General features: G+C 40.1%; 1 protein-coding gene across 5 annotated transcripts in view; it reads right to left on the bottom strand.

Moving 5' to 3' along the window:
- Positions 1 to 20,892, bottom strand: part of crppa (CDP-L-ribitol pyrophosphorylase A) — a 95,391-nt gene extending 74,499 nt beyond the window's left edge. For 2 of the 5 annotated variants that reach the window (XM_062537872.1, XM_062537873.1), the window contains exons 1-3: positions 20,577 to 20,892; positions 17,333 to 17,609; positions 6,098 to 6,247 (exon numbers count right to left, since the gene is read on the bottom strand). In XM_062537872.1, the coding sequence (XP_062393856.1) occupies positions 6,098 to 6,247; positions 17,333 to 17,609; positions 20,577 to 20,806 (657 nt within the window). In that variant the 5' untranslated portion in view covers positions 20,807 to 20,892. Of the gene's footprint in view, positions 1 to 6,097; positions 6,248 to 17,332; positions 17,610 to 18,059; positions 18,212 to 20,353; positions 20,459 to 20,576 lie in introns of those variants that run through there. The other 3 variants (XM_062537876.1, XM_062537874.1, XM_062537875.1) reach the window with 3 other exon arrangements.
- Between the last annotated feature and the right edge of the window lie 1,423 nt (positions 20,893 to 22,315).

Genomic DNA, 22,315 nt, shown 5'->3' with positions numbered 1-22,315 from the left:
AGGTTGCCTTTCGAGTAGCCTATTTCAGGTTGAATTGAAGGCTATTTCTCTATTTTTCATTCATTTCAACAATGGTTTATTGAAACGTCGTTTGATTAATTTCGCCAGTCATCACTTTCATTTTAATGATTAAATGAGACGGCTATGCGGAGCATTTCTCTCCCTCTCCATTGATCAAAACGTTGCTCTGGCATCTCTGCTGGACTGACTGAGTTATAGGCTACGTCGAGTGAGAGAGCTGTGAGGTAGGCTGTAAACATTCGAAAACTCTGCAACTGCAATCTAACATGCCGAGCGTCATGTCTCTTTTCTCCGATTGTCACCAGCGCGGTGTCCTCGGGTTTTTCCATGAGCCGAACCTTCATATTATTAGGGCGGTCTATGTTGCCCCCTTGCGGTTGCAGTTTTCCCGATGCTTCGGGAGTCCCGATGTGCGGGAAAGAAAGGAGCATTCTCAACCCGTACCATCTGTAACTATAACCATCTATAATAGGGTTTCTCAACGGGGGCGGTACCGCCCCCCAGGGGGCGTTTGGACAGTGTTGGGGGGCGGTGTGGACGAGGCAGCATAGAGGGGGGCGCTCGGGCACAAATGGGGGGCGTGAATCACTGTTATTCATCTCAACTTTTAAGCTCTGCCAATGACTACACATACTGTGTTAATTTTGATGAAAACGAAGTCTTTGTGCAAATTTTAACTTAATGTCAATGCTACTAGTTGTTTCTCAAACTATGGGCCGCAGACCGGCACCAGTCCGCAACGTGAACACTGCAGGCACGCGGAGCCACAGAGTGAAATTATTGCAATTGATCAAGTAATCGCGGACCGACAGAAAAAGAAAACAAACCTCTCTGCAATCGGGAAATACTCGCTAATTTGGCATCTTCAAACATAAGGGGCATTGAATTAAGTGGTGGTATGAGCGTTCATTCAATGCATGCATGTGCGCGTTTACGCGAGAGAAACTGAAACCACTCGATAACGTTGAGCAAAGCTCCGCTGCAACCGGTTGGAAGGCTATTTAATTATGTAACAACGACACGAACGATGTGGATTCGTCCAACGTCCATAAAAACAGAGCAGAGACTATATAATGCAGTCTAGCATTGAGTAGTGTTTAGCCAAATTTGAATAACATGGCCAAAAGCTACTGAAGCATATCTTCCTGTTTAACTCCAAATCAGTGATATATGTCTGCTCCGCCATTTAGCCTACTGTACCATACACAAAGCTGGTGTTGTGTTTCCAGAATCCTTACATTGAGGCATTTGAATGAAATGTTATTAAAAACCATGTCCATTTTTCCATTTGCCTACCAGTGTATGATGCTTGCATGAGGGAAACTTCCAAAAACAATGGCACCCATATAATTGCTGTTGTTTTGATTTTTCATGCAAGCATTATGCAACCATGCAAAAGCAATGAAACTATTGTAATTTTATATTATAAGCAGTCCACTGATGTGCATGTTTTCACCACCATTTTGTGAACAATGTTAGCACTTTAAATGTTGACCGTTTTGAAGTGCATGTTCAAAATAGCAGAACAATAATTGTGATAATGATAATGGAAATTTGAAGGGTGGGGGGGATTACTTAATTCCTTTTCTACAACATAGGTTGCATCACTCATAAGAAACTTCTGTTTCAGTTTTTTTTGTAACCAAAACTCTGGTATCAGCGACACTTTTTTACCTGTAATATTAGTGTTTTTTTTGGGGGGGGGGGGGGCGTTAAGAGGATCATGAAGAGGTTAGGGGGCGTTTGTCAAAAAAAGGTTGAGAACCACTGATCTATAACTATAACCATAACTATTGATCAGCTACCGTAGTAGGGGAGTGCCGGATCAATTGATACACTTTTCAGTAAACAATCTTTTCAAAGATTACGTTATGTACACAAACATTTTTATCATGTTATCAACAACTCACATGTGTTGTGTCTTAGTTACATGTGTAATTTAACACGTGTTGGATGATCGCGCTGTTTTCAAACTTTGAACGTAAGTTGACATTTGTCTCAAATGCCCCACCTATGCGTGTCGTTTGAGACACATAGGAGGGGCAATTAATACAGCATGTTTTAAACAGAAACTACTGACCTTATTCGGACAACATACTAGTGTATTCGTCATCCCGAAATTTCACATAATTTCTCGCAATATAAATAGGTCAAACAAGTATTTTTGTCCCGTGATCACAAAAAAATCTACCGCATGTAATATTTGTTTCCCTCACTTCGCTGAATATCTGTGGATTCATGTCATAAACATGTTTTGTTTATTCAAAATATAATGTTGTTCATTCAGATAAGTTGTTGTTAACTCAAATCAGTTGCTGTTCATTGCAAAACAGTTATTAATTCGGTGATTTATACAGATATTGATTGTGTAATGTGGCCACTTCCGGGTTAGCGTTAGGGACATTTAAACAGCTGTACCAATCGAACCTCGAGCGACTACTGACACTTAAACCTATTTTGCCTCTAAACTTCAAAACTATGACATTGCATACTTTAGGGCCTGTTTAAGTACGAATTCATCTGTTGTTTGATCATATTATTATTGCATGGCACACAAAATACAACTTTTGATCACAAAAAAACTACTGCATGTAAGATTTTACTTACCGTAGACGAAAACCGGTTCCCGCTGATAACTTTTGAATGGCGTGACGTAATTTCACAAGCTTTGCCGGGATTGGTAGGTGTTATGTGCTGGACGTAGTGTCAAAATCTGACGGCTCAAGCTTGCATGGTTTTTGAGGAAATCGCTGTGTATCAATTACCCCATGTCTCAATCGACCCGGCGCTCCCCTAAACATAAGTAGGCTACTGCATTGCCATAGTCTCATCTGTTACATTCCGTTTTGAGTTTATGAGGTAAAAAAGGTAACGTTTTACCTCAGCTTTTATGGCGCGACGTAACTCATTCAATCCAAAGAGGGTAAACGCGGAGATCTATGGTATTTGTTCAATCAGTGCAGCACACACGCGAACGTAATGTTTTGGACTGTTTGACATTAGCTAAACATGGTGACTTTGTTCGCTAGCTTACGGGCTTAGACGCCAGCAGTCTGCTAGTTGATCTGGCCGTTGTTATGGAAACCATCTCCAAACCGTCTTTTAGAAAGAATGTTGCAACAAGTTAACAGGGTTTAGTTCTAGATCTAGATGTTTAGCTTGTCTCGTCGTGAATCTTGGGTTTGAACTGGCCTTATATTAGCAAACATGCCATAGTTTAGCGGGAACTGCATCTGAATAATGTGGATAATTCATTGCCCATGCATAGGCTACCTTTTGTTTATGTAGTGACCCTGAGTCCTGACCAGGTAAGGATATGTTAGACACATTCCTCTGCCTGATGAAGGTCTAACGACCGAAAGCTAGCAAATCAGTAAAGCTATTTTTGCACAAAGACTTGAAGTGTGCGGATTCTTCTTTAAAATATCCAGACACATTCCTTTTAAAAGATTAATCCAAAGAAAAGTATTTTTATCTGATCTAGATGTCCTGTGTTTTGGCTTCTTTTCAAGAGATGTGGGGAAATGGAGCTGCCTTTGTTGTGGCAGATAGGCCGTTGACAGTTACCAGTGACAGTGGGGAGGGGACAATTACAGGTGTGATCCACCCATCTAATCTGTATGCACCTGAAAGATCACTTGGCTGCGAAGAAATCAAACTTATTTGGAAGTTTTTACAATTACTAGTGAAACCGCAAAATACGTCTGATTTTTTTTTCCACTTTTATGTAGCTAGTACTTATGTTTACAAGATGCAGACTTCAAAAGTTTTCGATAGATATATTCATAGTGTGTTTTTTTATACAGTTTGAAGACCTTTGAAAATTGTATTTTGAATTTATTTACATTTACTTCACTCTGATTTTCTTATTGCGGAGGACTTCTAGATTATAACCATATGTGTCACTTTTTCATGAATGTTTTCAGTTAGACAAAAAACCTAAAAATCTAAAGTGGTAGCAAACTGCCTCAGAGTGTCTGAAAGGCCTCAGATCCTGAAGTGTTAACTATTAAATCGTGATCGTGTGATTTTACTGTATTCTGGTTGTTACATGCCATTCCAACTAAGAATTTTTGTGAGGATGAGACCTTGGGTCTGGCATAGTCAGTCCCAAATCCAATCACAAAAATGACTTAATGACTTAACCCGAATAAAATCACACATGATCTTTTATTCACCTTTTACTTTGAATCACTCAGGAAGGTGGAGAGAGAAATGAGACAAATAAACCTAAATAACTCACTTTCTGTTAACATGGCTAAAGTAAACATTTGCAGCATAGGTTGATATGAGTATTATGGTGCATTCCAGACAGCATTTAAACTAGTGGGATGTTGGATTTATCCTACCTCCAACTACGAAAGATGCACTGGAACGCCTGTCGAAGTGGGAGCTCCTACTCGCGAACTCGTAGGAGCTCAACCTGCCCCGACCTCAAAAAAATGAAGTGGGAGGATTATGGCGGCGCCCATGGAAACATGCTCCGTGAGAGGTAACTTCAAGGAATACGCTATAAACTTCAGGGTAGGGTTGTTTTAGACACGGTAATTAACTTGTTCTTCATATTATGACTTAAAATTGTGTCAACAAAGAATACAACGTATTGTGAAAGTAACGTTATAACGTTATACAGTTAGCCTAGCCTAATATGCTAACGTTACGACGGTATGCTAACGTTACGGCGGTCACCCATGTTTTCTAACCTCCCACTCCAAAATGCTTGGAACGCTTTGAAGTGGGAGGTAGAACCTTTCAGGTAGGGTAGGTCCCACCTCCCACTCGTTTGGATGAGGTCTGGAATGCAGCATTACTATTCGTAAACTCATCTCATAATATTTTTAAGTAAAACTATGTGTCAATCACAATCATTAATGCGCTATTAAATAACACAAACAACACCAAAATCAAAACGCGTATATGACTGTCACTACAAACACTCACTAACACACACTAACTTACACTCCAGTCCAAAATCTTTCATCCAAATTATTCAATGTTTTCTGCCTAACACCAACTTCCTATTTCTTTTATAAGACACCTCTATTCAAACCTTCACCATTTCAATACACTTCAAAAAATCTGTTCTGTTCGCAGTTCCTCTTGGGCAACCCCTCAAGATAATTTTACTGCTGATATGACATGATTTCGATAAACCATCTAGGAGAAATGTTTCAAAATACATGATGTACAAAATCACAAAATATCACATAACTCAAACTCTGATAATATTCACTACATAGTTTAAATGTAAAAGTTGTTCAGATTAATACAACACACATGTCCACCAAATCTGGTCCATTTTCATGAGAGTATGTGTCAACCACAACAGACAACACGCTAGATGGCCGCTTCAGCGGCCACACCTCGGTGCTCGGGCCCTAATGAACCAATGCAATGGTCTAATCACAAAGACTACAACTAAACCTGCACATAAACATGTTGATAAACATTCATGTCATCCTTTTTTACTGTACCACTTCTGATTGGTGAGCCTGCCTAGTGCACAAGAGTGCTCTCTCACTCTCGTCGAGAGAAGAGCTTCAACCAACACTTGACAAACCATCCATTTATCAAAACTTGGCGAATACACAGATACAGGCCTAAAGCATGATGTGTTGCGTAAGTAGCCACAGTTGCGTCGTGTTACACCATGCCGGTGGGGTACGCGACAGTCAGGGCGTGTATGCTATGGTGTAAACCTTGAAGCATAACCAGGATTTAATTGGCTGGTACCTTGCGTTGGTGAAGCAAAAGTTGAATATTTCTCAACTTTCTGAACCAGTTTGGAACCAATTTGGTTCAATGGATGTTACGCCCAAAACACACCCATGATTAATTAAGAAACATAAGAGCAAGCCTTTTGAACCATCTTCCTGCATCTAATCGCTTTTTAAGCAGTCAAGATAGAAAACATGGACAGCCCTTTGTGCTACATCAGTTTTAGGTCTAGGGATATGATATTTATTTGCAATAAATCAGATATGGGCAGTGGTATTTCACTTTTCAGACATGAGCAAACATGCACTTGCTCAGTTTAACCTGTGAAAAAAAGGGATGAAGATTGTAGATTACTTACATGCTGATAAGCCTTGTAGATGATATCATAAATAAATCCTTGTGGCATTTCACTGGCTTTGTATCTGGCTCTCTCCAGGGAGTGGTCAAGGTATCCCCCAGCAGTTGCTGCAACCACTGTGGACACAAGTGGCCGGACAGCTCCTGAGGCCTAATTGAAATGCATATCCCATCAGTAAAAATCCAACAAGAAGTCATGTATCATTCTCTTGTATACTTTAAAGGAACGCTTCACTGACTCTGGCGCGCAGCGCAACTTTGATAGCACTTAGCTAGCCCAATGCATTCATTAGGATCCAAACAGAGATTAAGTTAGAAGCGACCAAACACCTCCATGTTTTCCCTATCAAAAAACAGTTACACGAGTAGTCACACGACCAAGTATGGTGAGACAAAATAAAACGTGGTGCATTTCTAAGAAGGTAAAAGGGATAACTATATTGTGTGGCGGAATAATATTGGGAGCACTTAGACTCTGCGCAGTAATATCCTCACTCCAAAGTGAAACTGAAAGTGCAATAGTGAGGATATTACTGCACCACACAATATAGCTATCCCTCTTACCTGCTTAGAAATGCACCAGGTTTTATTTAGTCTCACCATACTTGGTCGTGTAACTACTCGTGTAACTGTATTTTAAAAAAACATGGAGGTGTTTGGTCGCTTCTAACTTCATCTCTGTTTGGATCCTAATGAATGCATTGGGTTAGCTGTGCTATCAAAGTTGTGCCGCGCGCCAGAGCCAGTGAGTGAACGCATTGAAACGTGAGAGGTATGTATCAACTCGTCTTAATTAGGGGAATAACATAGTTTATTATGAGAAAACGGTGAAGTGTTCCTTTAACAATTGGTCAGACAACCTTTATGCCACAAAAATCAAAAGCAATAAAATGACTAAAGAGTATAACAACAAAATGATAGGGAAAATTTTAAATTATCCAGTGCAAAAGTTCACATTCCCCTTAATGAAATATTTAGCAAAATGCATGTTTTCTCTTTGCCTTTAACACTAGCTGCCCTGACTAATCAAATGGTTCAAAGTTGCTGAGAGATGACGGGTCATCCCAGTATAGGTGGAACAATACAGAGCTGATAATGGATCATTAAAAATGTATGGTGGAAACTGAAGAAAATGCTGCATGGCAAGGCACAATCCTGTAAAGCTGATCTGTCAGCTACCACTTGGCAGTAATGTTGAAACCCGATTGATGAATACTGTTCTACATTAGTGAAGTCTATGCCTCATATAATTCAAGCTGTAACTAGAAAAGCACTCAGAGAGCGCAGACCTCCGCCTGCATTGTTCTTCCTAGGTTGTCATACATTTGAACCTGAACTATTCAGATCGTCACCACGTGGCCATACCATGCCATTACACCACTAAGCGTAATACATAAACGCCTCCAGAATCCTGAAGGAATTATGGATCACTCCCAAAATTTAAGTAAACCCTGAAAATTTCATCGAAATCCATCCTTTACTTTTTGAGTTATCATGCTAACAAACAGACAGACAAACAGACAAACGCCGGTCCCCGATGAAAACATATACCTCCTTGGCGGAGGTAAATAAAAGCCAGAGAAGGTGCAACAAAGTACTAATTTAGATTTATTAGACCTATGATTGTATATTTTTTTCTCTGAATTCTTTCCAGTTATGTTTCATAGTCAGAATGTCTTTTCAATAAAAATGGTTTGGAGGCACATCTGTGATATGACTGAATGTCATTGAATCGGATTAGACCATTAGCATCTCGCCTGATAGCATCATGCTTAAAAGTGACTACGATTTCCGGTAATTTTCCATTTAAAACTTGTCTCTCAAGTTAGAAAGTGTAATAAGATTACAGAACATGAAAGGTGGCGATTTTCCAGGCTGATGTGACATGGAACTATACTCTCATTCTGACGTAATAATCTGCTGCAGCTCGAACTTGTTGCTGGAAGGCCTAAGGGGACTGTTTTCAGGTGCTGCATGATATCATAGTGCTGCTATGCCCATGCCATGGTATGTTTGCAACGTTCCTTGATTATTACAAGTTTTAAATGGGAAAATTACCGGAAATGTTTTAAGCGTGATGCTAGCACGCAAGATGCTAATGGTCTACAAGTAATCCGATTCAATGATCTATGCTAGGCTGGAGCTAAAAGTGGCATCGCCAAACTCGGAGAACAGCTGGATGAACAGGAGAAAGGTAAAGATCAATCATTTAACCCGTGGGGAGGTGGAAAATGAGTAATTCAACTCAAATGGTGAAATATCCCTTTAAAGTTGTTAGAAGTGTTAGGAGAGGAGGTATCCTTGGAAGAGCTGGGTCTTCAAGTGCTTCTTAAAGATAAAGAGGGACACTCCCCCTCTGGTGGCACTTGGTAGGTCATTCCATCATTGGGGGCCTATAAAAAAATAGTCTGGACTGCTGTGTGTATAGTGCGGAGAAGCGCACCTGCAAAGAGGCACCATAAGCCTTGATGAAAGCACTTAAGTGTAGTAGGCGCAGACTTGTAAGCAAGCATTAGTGACTTGAACTTGAGGCGGGTGAATGAATTTGACACCAGAGTTTGTGACTTCAGGAGCCCTGCTTGTTTTGTGTTTTAAGTCCGTATTAAAGAGTCACTTCACCCCATAACTCCACCCACTTCACATTTCTGAAAACGGCTTTCAAAATGGGCGAGACGTTCTGAAATTTGGAGAGAGAGTGCAGCACTGCTGCAACCAATCAACCATGGTGATTTCGTGTCAATCTGGGAATGAGTGCTGCAGACATGGCTTATCACAGATAGGCTAATCAGGGCAGCAGGTGTTGGGGCGTTTCAGTCCTAATTTGTAAGGACCCGGTGACGTAGTGTCGGACTAGAAGTGCAGGACAATGTCAGCATTCCAATAATATTTTGGACCAACATGCCATGGCATGTTTTCAAACGGTAGGATGCGCGAGAGAGCAATATCTCCAATACAAAATCAGACGAAATGTTACTTTTGTCGAGAAACACGATTTTTGTCAATATTAAACCTGGTGATAGTACAGTTCACCACTTATGAGTATTTTCAATCAATCAACAGCTCAAAAAACCTATTTTAGGGTGCAGTGACCCTTTAAGTGTCTTTTGTTGCATTTTTTCTGTCAGTCTGTCCAGAGACATGCTGATCATTTTAGATTTTTTTTTTTTTACATATCAAGTGACTTTGCTTTTGTCTTCTGTATATTTTTCATTATGTTGATGACTCGCCATGGCAATGCCAGCTGCATTCTTTACTGTTAGCTGATAGCACTCTCCAGCAGGCATGGACTGGCCATAGGGCATACCGGGCAATGCCCGGTGGGCCGACGCATATTTGGGCCGAGGCTGTCAATTTAATAATAATAATAAAAAAAATATTAGGCTCATTTATATAGCGTACGGCCACAACGGCAGCGAATCGCGGCCCATTGGTTGACTGCCTTAATGGACATTGGGCTAGTCCAATGAAATCTCAGGGCCCTCCCTATCTCCCTCCCGGCCTCATCTTCCCCTTGACTGGAGTTCGACCGGAGTTTGAGACCGTCCGTATATGAAAATGTACGAAGACAAACCACAAAAGCGCAAGGGGGGCGCAGAGAAGTTGCGAGATAAAAGGCTAAAGCCTACAAGTGGATGCAGCAAAAATGTGCTAAAATTACAGAAATGTTTGCCACCACAAGTTCAAACAGGGCCGTCGACATAGCAGCAGTGCAGAAGCAGCACCGAGTGCAGGCTTCAGAGAGGCACATGCGTGTGCAACAGAGTTACACAGAGGAAGGAGTAGCTATTCAAATTGATTCGGAGGAGGAGGAAGAGGTGAGAGATGTGACCCAGCAGGGACAGATTGAGGAGGAGGTCAGAATAGCTACTGTGAGGCAGGTAAGAAGGAGCCGAAATGTTGGCTGAACTTTTTGGGCGCACAACGAACAATTAAAAGTTTGAAATCTGCGACTGCTTCTTCCCCTTGCTTCTTTTAGATGTATTAACCTGCCTACTATGTAGGATTCAGCACCCAGTTAAGCAAAACAAAGTTTTATAGTGTGAGCGCGTCTTGTTGTGTGGTTTCTGTGTAGGCCCCCTCTCGCATGCATTTGAATTGCGATACCCATTAAATTAACGAGTTGTCGGCTCGCCATCAACCTTCTGAAATCATAAGACAGTCACGATTGGTCGAAATTGTTGTCACTCTTGACGCAGTACAACAAGCAAACTATCACATTTCTTTTCGACAAGCAGACACCCATACACACAGACATGCAGTCAGACGCATGGAATGAAACAGGAATGGTGATAGCCCATGGAATTAACAATGAAAATGTTTTGGGATGTGTAGCCTATACATCTTCACTAAATAGTATCAAGGTGAATTGTTGGCTAAAACTGTGCAAATGCTCAACATAAATTATAGCAGGTTTTATTTAGTGAAGCATTTAATAGCATGAGTTTTGTGCACAACCTCATCCTTGCTGGTTTAAAGGTCACTCTAGTGTGTGTGTGTGTGTGTGTGTGTGTGTGTGTGTGTGAGAGAGAGAGAGTATAATAATAATTAATATTTTTTTTAGCAAGGGTAGGCTAGCCTACTCGCTTCCATGCAGGCTACTGCGGTTTACTTAAATATTTTTTACAAACAAAACAGTGTGCACATATGTTTTATCGTGTAAATTATCATGGTGGGCCACTATGGCCAAAAATGCCCGGGCCGTTTTTTGGTCCCAGTCCAGCCCTGACCACTGGGCCACCACTGGCTAGCCTTATTAACACCAGACCCTTCTCAATTGAGAGTGGGTCTGGAAAAGGTTTGATGACTTAATATTTCCAGCAGGGGCATATAATAACTAGCAGTGAAATTAAACTTAAATTGGTGCATTAATTGCTTCAATTATTTCAGGAGTATACCAATCTTGTAAACTAAGGTTTTAAAAGCAGTTGTTTACTCAGTTCAAATGTAGGAGGAAGCTGTGGGGTATACTACGAATCTCGCTGAACATAACAAGGCTTTCTTTGGATGAATTTGTCAAACTAGGCTTTCAGCTCAGATCTGTGCGCGTTCTCGTGGTTGGGGTGACTTTGACCAATCGGGAAAAGTGGAGATGCACAAGACCGTTAAAAAACGATTACTTCCGCATTTATGAGCGGTAGCAAAATCTAGGGTGGTCTTTTTTAGTATCTAACCTATAACATCAAAATCGATGGTCATCAGATATTGTATGGTATGCACGTCCATAGTAGTGACATATTTGTACGCGCAACATAGTTAAAAGGGCCTTCGAGATTCGAAATGTTTGCAGAGGCGGAGCTGCACCTGTTAGAAGTATGACAGATTAGCACATGTGAGATGACTTCATTTTTCAAGATAATGGATTGGTTAGGATTAGCCAGAGGGCGGTAGTTTTTCACGATTTGAGCAATAACTTAGCACATTTCCTGCTCCTGACCAGGTTTGGTTGTGAGCATAAGATACCATGGTGATACAGCTACGCTAAAACAAATCCACTTTTGTATGACAGGCAGCATACCCTGGCTTTGAGCGCAACATACCTCACTAACCCTCACTAAATTAAAGTACAGCCTCACAACATGCCATTACAAATGTCCACAATAATATATATACTGTATATCAGAGGCGATTGCTCATTGAGTGCAGGGGAGGCTCAGCCTCCTCTAAAATATCACGTAAAATTGCATCGAATAATACCTATTATAGGCTACATTAGCCAGCCTAACATTCCGACTAGAACATGCTAAAACGTGTTCAACTTCATGGCTATATCGTTATATAGCTATAGTTTCATTTCGCAATAAGGTTTTGCCGGTCATCTATCGTGATTTCGCACGCCTAATACATTGATATGATCGATCCATTAAAAGCCCCATAGACGCTCGGCTTCACTGGACTTCAATGGCACTACAGAGTGGGCTCGTCTCAGTGCAGAAAAAGCTAGATGTTTATTGGATAAACGCCGCAAAATCGTAATTTCCAGGGAAGCCCGGCTTCTCTGGGGGTGAATGGGACAGTGGGATGGCCCGGACGCCGAGCTTCTGTATGATGATTGGAGGAACCGTCATAGTGGCTGGACTTTTTATGATTGACAGGATATGTCGCCATTGGACAGAAAGAGTTTCAACAGAGATAGACGGGCTCTGGTTTCAAGTTCAGGGATGCGTGAAAGTTACAGAACCGGGGTTGCCAGGTGAAGTCGAGAGGCAAGGCATTGCAGCTTAACTTTTTAATTCTATTGCAGATTTTGTACATAGCCTATCCTATAAATAAAACCGTAATGTGGAGTTACAGAGTTCGTGATTTGCTTTTGCTTCAGTTGTGTATTTAGGCTAAGTTGTAGCCACATAGCTCGGCTAATTTAGCTTGGCTAAATTATGCTTATGTTTACTTGAATTGTATAAGCCATTCGATAGCCTTCCCCACCCGGGGAGATTTAAAATAAAAAAGCAAGGCAGATGAACATAGCAATAGTCACGTACTATAACTGTAATAACTCTAGTAGGCTACCAAATAGCATATTTAACCCCCCAAAGTGAACTGGTAAAATGTAAGCTTAGTTCTTCTAACCAAGCCAGCTGCCATGTCTCAGAACCCCAACGTAGGCTATACTGTTTGGTCTATTATGTTTTAGGATATATTTTCCCCTCAAATAACAATATAGCAGCAATGATATCAATTTAATAGTTGACCGTTTTTATCAGAGCTTCCCCTATTCCAAAGAGCAGCAACCGCCACTAATATATAGGCCTACACAGTCCCCTCCAAACGTATTGGAACACATGCTAAAGAAATATCCAAACTTTAAGGACACCAATTTTCTTTGTGAATGAATAATGTATCGTAAATAAATAAATATTTTCCTTAAAATACAGGTGCCATAGGCCTAAGTATCGGAATGCCTATGTTAACTCTATGTGTTAAAATTCCCATAGAGGCTAGCAAGTTTTTATTTCAGAGATTGGCATGGTTTTATTTCAGTTAGCCTATTAGCTGGTTTGAATTGTGTTGAGCCAGAGAGGGTTAAAGCGGAGCGAGAGGGCCCAACGTTCGACCATTTCCGCGTTCTATTATTGCAAGGGGGTTGGGAGGGAATCCCCTTTATGCAGACCAGAGTAAGCCCTCGTTGCATTAATGTCAATGGGAGACTTGTGGAATGTTATCAATAAATTGGTCATAATGGCTTTCTGGATTTATTGACGGTATTTTGGAATATTTTGTCATAATCTGTAAATTTTCCCGATCATTTCAAGCCTAATAGTGTAATTTTTAGTGTATGGATTTGTTACGAAAATAACTTAATATCAGACCATGCTGCTGCTGGTTACTGTCTGGTTGCTAGCTAGCCGCCTAGCTAAGGTAACATTTTAAACGGAGCAGTGTAATTTCTTTGAAGTGACAACTAACTGAATAACATTAGTGACATTAGTTAAAGTGGGTAGTTTATAGTCAAGTGAACTTGCAACGGTATAGTTTAAGCGGAGTCTTTCAACTGTTAGTGACCTGGCAGCGCATAGCTGTATTGTCATGGTTACTGCCATTCACTTCCATTGCTTTTTAAGCTAGCGTTCGTTAGCTAGTTAGCTCGGTTCACAGACTAATTAAATTATTCATTCCATGTCCTATAGAATGATTCATTGGTATCATGCATGATTTTAGACAGTAATACTGTAATCACAATTATGTTTGTATGCTGTTATTGCTTATTAAAAGTGAAAGTTTATTTAGTGACGTAAGGTGACACTCGCACTTATGCAGACCGGAACTGTCCCGTTTTGCTCCCATAGTAGCGTATTGCGTTGCAGTATCTTGATAGTAATGAAGGATCTTTGGTTGAGCTCAATGAGAATGAAACCAGCTAATAGGCTAACTGAAATAAAATCATGCCAATCTCTTGGTATGTGCTAATATGGGGTTATTTTAATTCCAAAGGCCAAGGGGACTTTATCAAGGAGCAATATTGTCTTGGATATATGAAATAACTGGCATTTAAAATATAAAACAAATAAAAATCTGCTAGCCTTTATGGGAATTTTAACACATAGGCCTATGGTTAACATAGGCGTTTCAATACTGACACCTGTTAAGGAAAACATTTATTTATTTACAATACATTAATTCACAAAGAAAATTGATGTCTTTAAATGTTGAATATTACCTCATTTTTTCATTAAGATCAATCAAGATCATTAAGATCAAAAAATGATTTTATATTTTCATTGAGCTCAATGCAAATCAAACAGGCTAATAGGCTAACAGGAAAAAACACCATGCCAATCTCCGCCGAATGAATGCCATTTCTGTCCCCAGGGGATTATGTACATTTTAACACACAATTTTTACCCCAAAGCCACTTTTTATTGTTAACTAATGCTCACTGCATACTAACTAGGTGCAAATTCCAGGTACATTGTTCAGAACATAGGACAAAAACACCCTAAAGCACTGAAAATCAGCCTTTTTGTGCTGTCCCCAATGCTAAAATCTACATTTCACCATGAAATATTATTCCTAACATCACTCTGAAATCTTATTTTCTTTTTATTCTTATGTACATCTATGTCCCAACTATGTGTCTAACATGTCATTTTCATAACAAATTTATATATTCTTACCGTAAAACTTCAAACAATAGCCGAGTCCCAAAAAGACGCATGTCTCTTTTAAACGCCCGGTGTGGCTACAGATTTGGGGTAAAGGCCGGTCTCCAACAGAAGCCTGGTCTGTTTTTTTAGTTTCGGGTTGTATTTATTCTTCTTATACCCGTCAGATCGCCAGCATGGTGCAGATTGCGCACACTAAATTTATAATTGCATGACTGCGGAGGTGAAAGGCAGAGTTCCAAATGCTTAACTTTTTTCGACATTGGCCTATGTCCTGCATTACTTAATTAATGCCATTTTTTTTAATTTGCGCACTAGACAACATATTTTATCACAAACTTTCTTTGTTTAGTTTCACTTTCTCTCGCTTCTCCGCATTTCTCTGCATTTCTCTCAATACCGTGGCGGAAAAGAAAAAGACTTGATTTAAATGACATTTAAGCTGATAGTTGTCAAATGTGCCTAACAAAATTTGGGAGAAGCAGCGGCAAGATATTTCTCGGTTGATCCAAAGAGGGTGCGTAAAGGCTGAGCTGTAACGTTTGTCTCGAAAGAGGGAGAGACCTGCGCATCGGGAGCTACGCAAGCAAGGCAGGGAAATGGAGGAGAGCGACGAGGAGGAGGAATTCGCAAATCAACTTGTAGTAGCCTAGTTGAGGATCACGGTGATAGCGATTAATAGGATCATTTTTAATCACACGATTGCAGTTGTTTTACAGGGTAGCATTCAGTCTTTATTGTTGATGTGTTATCAGGGGCAACAAGTTCACAGGCTCGATGGTAACTTGAATTGTTCAGCCCGCTGTCACATCGTTTCGTTATTTTAAGCTGCCAATGATTTAAGACATATCTGATATAGTAGGCTAATTCTAATATGATCTGTGAAACACATTCGAATTATAGGCTAAATAAAGTAGCCTAGGCCTACCGTAATATAATGTGGTAGCCTAACCTCCTGTTGTCATGCTTTCCGTCTGCTTATGCTATTGGGTAGTTATTTCTAATCCTACAATAAACCTACACTCAACTAACAACACTAAATTAAACGCCTGTCTCATATAGACGCCTGTCTCAAATACACGCCGGTGCATTTTGGCGATTTGGCAAAATAAAAGCCCGGGCTATTGTTTGGAGTTTTACGGTATTTAAAATACTAATTATAGGTGCTTCCCCAGGTTTTGACTCATTCCTGTTACCCCAACATATTTTCCCTCCTAAAAACATTGGAGTATTCGACAAATCACATATTTAGTTGAAAATTAGATCATTAAGCCTTCTAAAGGCCAAAGGAAGGCCAAAAGTAAGTTCTTTCATTTTTTATTTCTTGAATATCTTATGAAATTGTACCTCTGAGAGACTCGGGTCAATCTAAAATCTTATTCCTCTTTATAAGGTCTAATTCCTGTTTATTCCTTATTTTTTAAAGAAACCAATAACATCAAAAAATATTGAGTGATATTAAAGCATTAGTATGTGTTCAATGTCCTCATGAAGTTAGAATAGACATCAGGTGGCCATACTTAATTTATTTGCATATTTTATGCAAAAAAACTCATTGCTGTTACTCTCAGTGCTGTTACTTTTACTAAGAACAATAGCACTGAAAGCCATACAAAAAATTAAAAGAGGAACTATGCAGGATTGGCGATTTCATCTCTGGTTTCGGTTTCGTTTTTCTTTTTCGCTCGTTTTATGCTTGCATTTTCTCTGCAGAGCTTCCCCGACAGCTTTAGCGTGTATATTTATACATGTATAGGCTATATTTAAATATATAAATTGCACGCGTGGTTCTTCGTCTCAGACTTCCAGATGTAAACAAGGAGCGATCGTCTCCTGCAGAAAGTTGCATAGGGTCTCTTTAAAATAGTTCCTTGAGTTTGACCAAAACATTTTTTGAATACTTTCATTTGTGTATTGATAGATTCTGTGAAAAAAAATTCTAAAAAAATTAGTTTATTTTTGGAGGTTTTCAACTAGCAAATGGCACTCATTCGGCGGAATGTATGGGGCTATTTTAATTTCAAAGGCCAGGATGCATAATATCCTGGATCCATGAAATAGCTGGCCTTTAAAAATAAAAACATATTTAAAAAATCCTCCTGCTCCTATGGGAATTTAACATAGGGGTCAAATACGTATGCCCCCTAGCATTTAAGGAAGAACATTTATTTATTTATGATGCATTCTTTAATCACAACGAAAATTAGTGTCCTTAGCGGCTAGATTTGTACTCATTTTTTGAATAAAAGCATTAAGATCAATTGTCAAATGATGATTTTATATTCCTCTTTTTAGGCAACTTTAGCATGGTATCAAATACATTTGCTCCCCATTGCATATATATATATATATATAGAGAGAGAGAGATGCTTTTGAATAAAAGCATTAAGATCAATTGTCAAATGATGATTTTATATTCCTTTTTAGGCAACTTTAGCATGGTATCAAATACATTTGCTCCCCATTGCATATATATATATATATATATATATATATATAGAGAGAGAGAGAGAGAGAGAGAGAGAGAGAGAGAGAGAGAGAGAGAGAGAGAGAGAGAGAGAGAGAGAGAGAGATAGATAGATAGATAGATAGATAGATAGATAGATAGATAGATAGATAGAGATCTGTATATATACCCCTTGTTTGTTGGCAGCCAGTGTTATCTTGAGGAGGAAGTCCTCTTCAATGAAGGGTCGCACAGCATCATGGATGATTACCACCTTTGGTTTTTGCAATTTTGAACCAACGCCTTGTTCACTGAAGGCCAGCAATCCATTAAAAATGGACCTGTGTCTGGTTGATCCTCCTTCAACTATTTTGACTTTAGTGTGGTTGTATTTGTGAATAATGTCTGTCATCAAGTCATGACTCTCCTTGGCAACCACAACAACAACATTGTCAATCCAAAACACTCTGAAAATAGAAACAACAAACGTATTAATCATTTCAAAATTCAGATTCATCCATATGTGTCAGTGATGTCACCAGCCTACACAGACCTAATCTAATAGTAACTGTAGCCTAGTATCTGCAAGTGCGTGATCATGAATAAATAATTAGAATCATTGCAAATCTCAGAGTAAATAGGTATTTTATTAAATAGGTACAGTATTTTTTTTCTTCTTTATTCATTTTTACTTCAATACATTCATTTTCTTTGTTGTTATTCCGTGATTTGCTTTTATTACAGTGGAAAATACACTGTACTGTTATTCCTCTGTTTCTTATTACGGTACACTTCTATTTAGATGCATGATCCAAACCTTTCTTTTTAATAAACTCTTCTGTACACAAACAATGTTCTCAATGCTCGAGTTCATGTGTAGAGACCATACACTATATTGGCAAAAAGTATTCGCTCACCTGTCTTGACTCACATATTAACTTCAGTCACATCCCATCCTTAATCCATAGGATGTAATATGACGTCGGTCCACTCTTTGCAGCTATAATAGCTTCAACTCTGCTGGGAAGGCTTTCCACAAGGTTTAGGAGTGTGTTTATGGGATTTTTTTTACCAGGCCAGTCAAGTTCATCCACACCAAACGCTGTCATCCTTGCCTTTATGGACCTTGCTTTGTGCACTGGTGCACCGTCATGTTGGAACAGGAAGTGGCCATCCCCAAACTTCCCACAAAGTTGGGAGCATGGAATTGTCCAAAATCTCTTGCTTAATGCTGAAGCATTCAGAGTTCCTTTCACTGGAACTAAGCGACCAAGCCCAGCTCGGAGATGGCCCCTTCCTGTTCCAACATGACTGTACACCAGTGCACAAAACAAGGTCCATAAAGGCATGGATGACAGAGTTTATTGTGGATGAACTTCACTGGCCTCAACCCAAAAGAACACCTTTGGGATGAATTAGAACGGATCCTGAGAGCCAGTCGCCATGTCCAACATCAGTGTGTGACCTCAAAAATGCGCTTCTGAAAGAAGGATAAAAAAAAATCTAAAATTACTTCTAAACCTTGTGGAAAGTCTTCCCAGAAGACTTGAAGCTATTATAGCTGCAAAGGGTGAACTGATGTCATCATAAACCCTATGGATTAAGGATGGGATGTGACCGAAGTTCATATGTGAGTCAAGGCAGGTGAGGGAATACTTTTGGCAATATAGTAATGACGCAAAGCTTATTCCTATCGCAGAGTTGAGTTTTTCATCATGCGCTTCTCTTTTATTCAGCAACGCAGCAAGGGGTGTGGCAATTAATGACCTAAGGAGTCTAGCACATTATCTAAAAATTGCTATTGTACACTACCTAAAACACATAGCGCTACGGACCAAGGAGAATCTGGTCGGAAATCAGTGGCAGGTTGTTTGTTATATGCCATTTTAAGAGTGCGTTATCAACAGTGATACAGGCGGGTGCACAATGCACCTTCCTTCTCTCATCCACGGGAAAACACACCAGTGCATATCCATGCAAAATATGACAAATTACATGATTACAATGGGGAATATAATTACAATAAAGATATTACAAAAGGTGATGGTGACGAGGTTTACAAGTTGCGAAAACCGGCTGGCTGCTCTGGTAAATGTCTTTTGGCGAAAAAGTTGTTGGGCCTGTGACGTCAGACTCAACAACCAAATTAGACTATCATGAGTACTGGGGTACCACAATTAGAATGGGCCAGCTGCAAAGGGTTAAATGGTTCAAGCTGAATTAAACACGCACAAAAAAATGGTCGGGGGAATAATGACGATAAGCCTAGTGATAACAGTACATTTTCATGCACTGGAACTATGAGTTAAGTGGTAACTGTAGGCCTACCATTTTCAGGCACTGTAATAAATAAGAGGTAGAATGCACACACTGTAAGTATAAAAAGACCACTGAATAACATACAGTGCAACATGAAGGATAAGTCAGAATTGGACTCTTGACATGTCTTGATGCCTTGAATGCCAGATTTGTTTTTGCAGTGTTTCCCACACATAGACTAATTTGTGGCGGTGCGCCACAGATTCAACACCGGCCGCCATATATTGCGTTTCGTTATTCTTTTTTATTTATTCATTTATTTATTAACCTATTGAAAAACACGCAGCATTCGTTAAGATTAATTTCCTTTCCCTGCTCTCCCTCTCTGCCACTCTCGCGGCTGTCTCTCTCTCACACACACACACACACACACACACACACAGCCCCGATCTCCTCCGTGCACACAGCGTCTGTCTTCATGAAAACCAACGAGATCATCCTGGAAGCGTGGTCGCACTGATACACCTATACGCTGCTCGGTTGGAAGCATACAGTTCTTCCACAACTTTTGTAGACTATCTGCGGCCTGGACGTCCCAAGGAGAAAAAGTAGCCTACTAGCTTACCTTAAAATTTAAACACATGCGGGGAAACTGAACAGTCCAACCAGTAGAGTATGATAAGCTTAGCCTGCTAGGCCTAATTTGTTTACAATATTATGAGGCTTCAACCAGACAGCTGAATTTAAGAGGTGGAGTTATAGCTAATATGAATAGTGGGCTATAATCTGCATAAAGTTTACTGTTATGAATATTAGAAATTGTAGTATAAATAATTACATAATGTGTGTGTGTGTGTGTGTTTCAAATAAAGACAAGCTGTACTACTTTAAAAACCATTCACATATGAGAGGAGAGCGATAAAAGGCGACGGAATGAAGGATGCACACTTACACCCCCTGTTCTGTTTCGATACAGCCACTGTATGCACTGCTTACGAAGTTGCTAGGTTACAGTGCGTAGGCTACTGCATTGCGTTTTCTGTATTTTCAGCTACGGAGACCGACTAGAGTTTCTACCGAAAGACCTAGGGGGAACACAAATTCCGCCCGAATGTGTGAAGGGTGTTTCACCTTTAACACACCGATATGATATGCCTGCAAAACAATAACATTACCTCTCAAAGGCATGAATTGTGTAACTTATCAAAGGCCTTCCTATAATCTTGCAGAATTGTTTGGGTGTGGATAGTCCAGTTCTCTCGCCAGAGCCAGCGGCTGGCAGAACTACAGCTACAGGAAAATTCACTGGACAGCGTCCTTTCGTGAGCTCGCTCAAACAGCCCTCATTTGTCACATGTAGTTGTCGTTCGACAGGCCTCTCTGAACTTGTTTCATGTGTCTCCATTTCAAGTGTCTATGTTCTCTGCAGAAATCTAAAAGCAACGTGAGAAACTAACGCGTATGATGTTACGGGCACTGAATGCTGACGGACAACCGGATGTTGTACGCTCTCTTCTTCTTCTTCTTTTTCTTGGCAGATGACCGTCATAGTATACCGCCACCAACTGTACAGGAGTGTAATACCATGGACGTAACACCAAGGCTTATACAAATTCAAAATAAAGAAAACCCAAAGAAGAAGAGAAAAAAGAGCATTATACTCTGTTCATTAAATCAGTATTATTAAGATAAATAAATAAAGCTTTAAGTCTCCCCTTTATCATAGCCTTTTCTTGCCAAATGTCCTGCAGTTCTCCCCTTCCATTTCTTGCCAGGTTATTGCCATTATACCTCTCACAAGTGACAAGTAAAAAAGTAGGGCCTACATGATCAACATCCTCTCTGTCTTGGCACACCATACATAAACTGAAGTCCACCTAAAAAGGATCCAAAGCTGCCATCTTTGCCCATATATGGAGGTCCGGGAGTTAATTGAAGCTAATACCTGCCTATGGCAAGTTGCATTGTAAGTTAGCTCTGGAGTCATGGAGGTGTTATAAGAACTGGAGAAAGTGAACAAGTCCCGCCCCCATTCATTTCAATGGGAATGCTAGGCTAGTGAAAATTGCCAAAATTGAACGATTTTTTCAGGCTTCAACATGGCGTTTCAAGGGGCTTGTTTCCGGTGCCGTTTTACTTAGCCAATTAAGTGCCAGGTTACTGATTGACGTAAGGTACAGAAGGAGAGCTCGTGCCCATAAGCTCGTGCATGAGCTGAGAGTGGAACAGCCATCAATCAGCATGAGGAAAACTATGGGAAAACGGCACCGGACATGATGTATTTCTGGAAAATGGCGACGAGGAAGTGCCTTGCTAATCGGCAAAGCTAATCAGTCAAATCCTGTCTGGAGTAGCAAAGTCAAGTGTGCCGTCTTCACTGAAGATCACAGTATCCAATCGACGGCAGTGGACAAAACTGTGTAGTGAAAAATGTCTGCATTTCCGATGTCGTCATCCCCGCGAGAGTTTAACAGGTGCGATAAGTAAAAATCCCCATGGGGGTATTCCATCAACCCTGCTAACCGTAAATCGCGGCTAACTTTGATAAGCCTCGCTAATTTTAGAGAGAGTTTGGTTCCATTACTCCCGCTAACAGGAATCTCAGCTGAGTTGCTGGGGTAACATGCTTTTGAACTAACCTGGTCGGTGGCAGGCTAACTGCCGAGCTAAATTAATCTGTGTTGCAAAAAAAAAACACCAGTTGGAAAACGAGTCCCAAACGTTGGTTCCGTCAACCTGTGCTTTCGTCACCTGTAGTCTAGGCTACAACTTAAAAAATAGAAGGAGAGGCTTTTTTCCGACAGTGTTGCAAGCATTGATTAAGGCTACCTATTCGCTAGTTTCAAAGAATTTCTGAAAATTATGCAACTTACATTGTTTGAACTTGATCTGTGTGTGGTCCAAGGAATCTTGC

Source organism: Sardina pilchardus, chromosome 6, assembly GCF_963854185.1.
Source record: "Sardina pilchardus chromosome 6, fSarPil1.1, whole genome shotgun sequence".
Taxonomy (NCBI): Eukaryota; Metazoa; Chordata; class Actinopteri; order Clupeiformes; family Clupeidae; genus Sardina; species Sardina pilchardus.
This window is presented reverse-complemented; position numbering and strand designations above follow the sequence as displayed.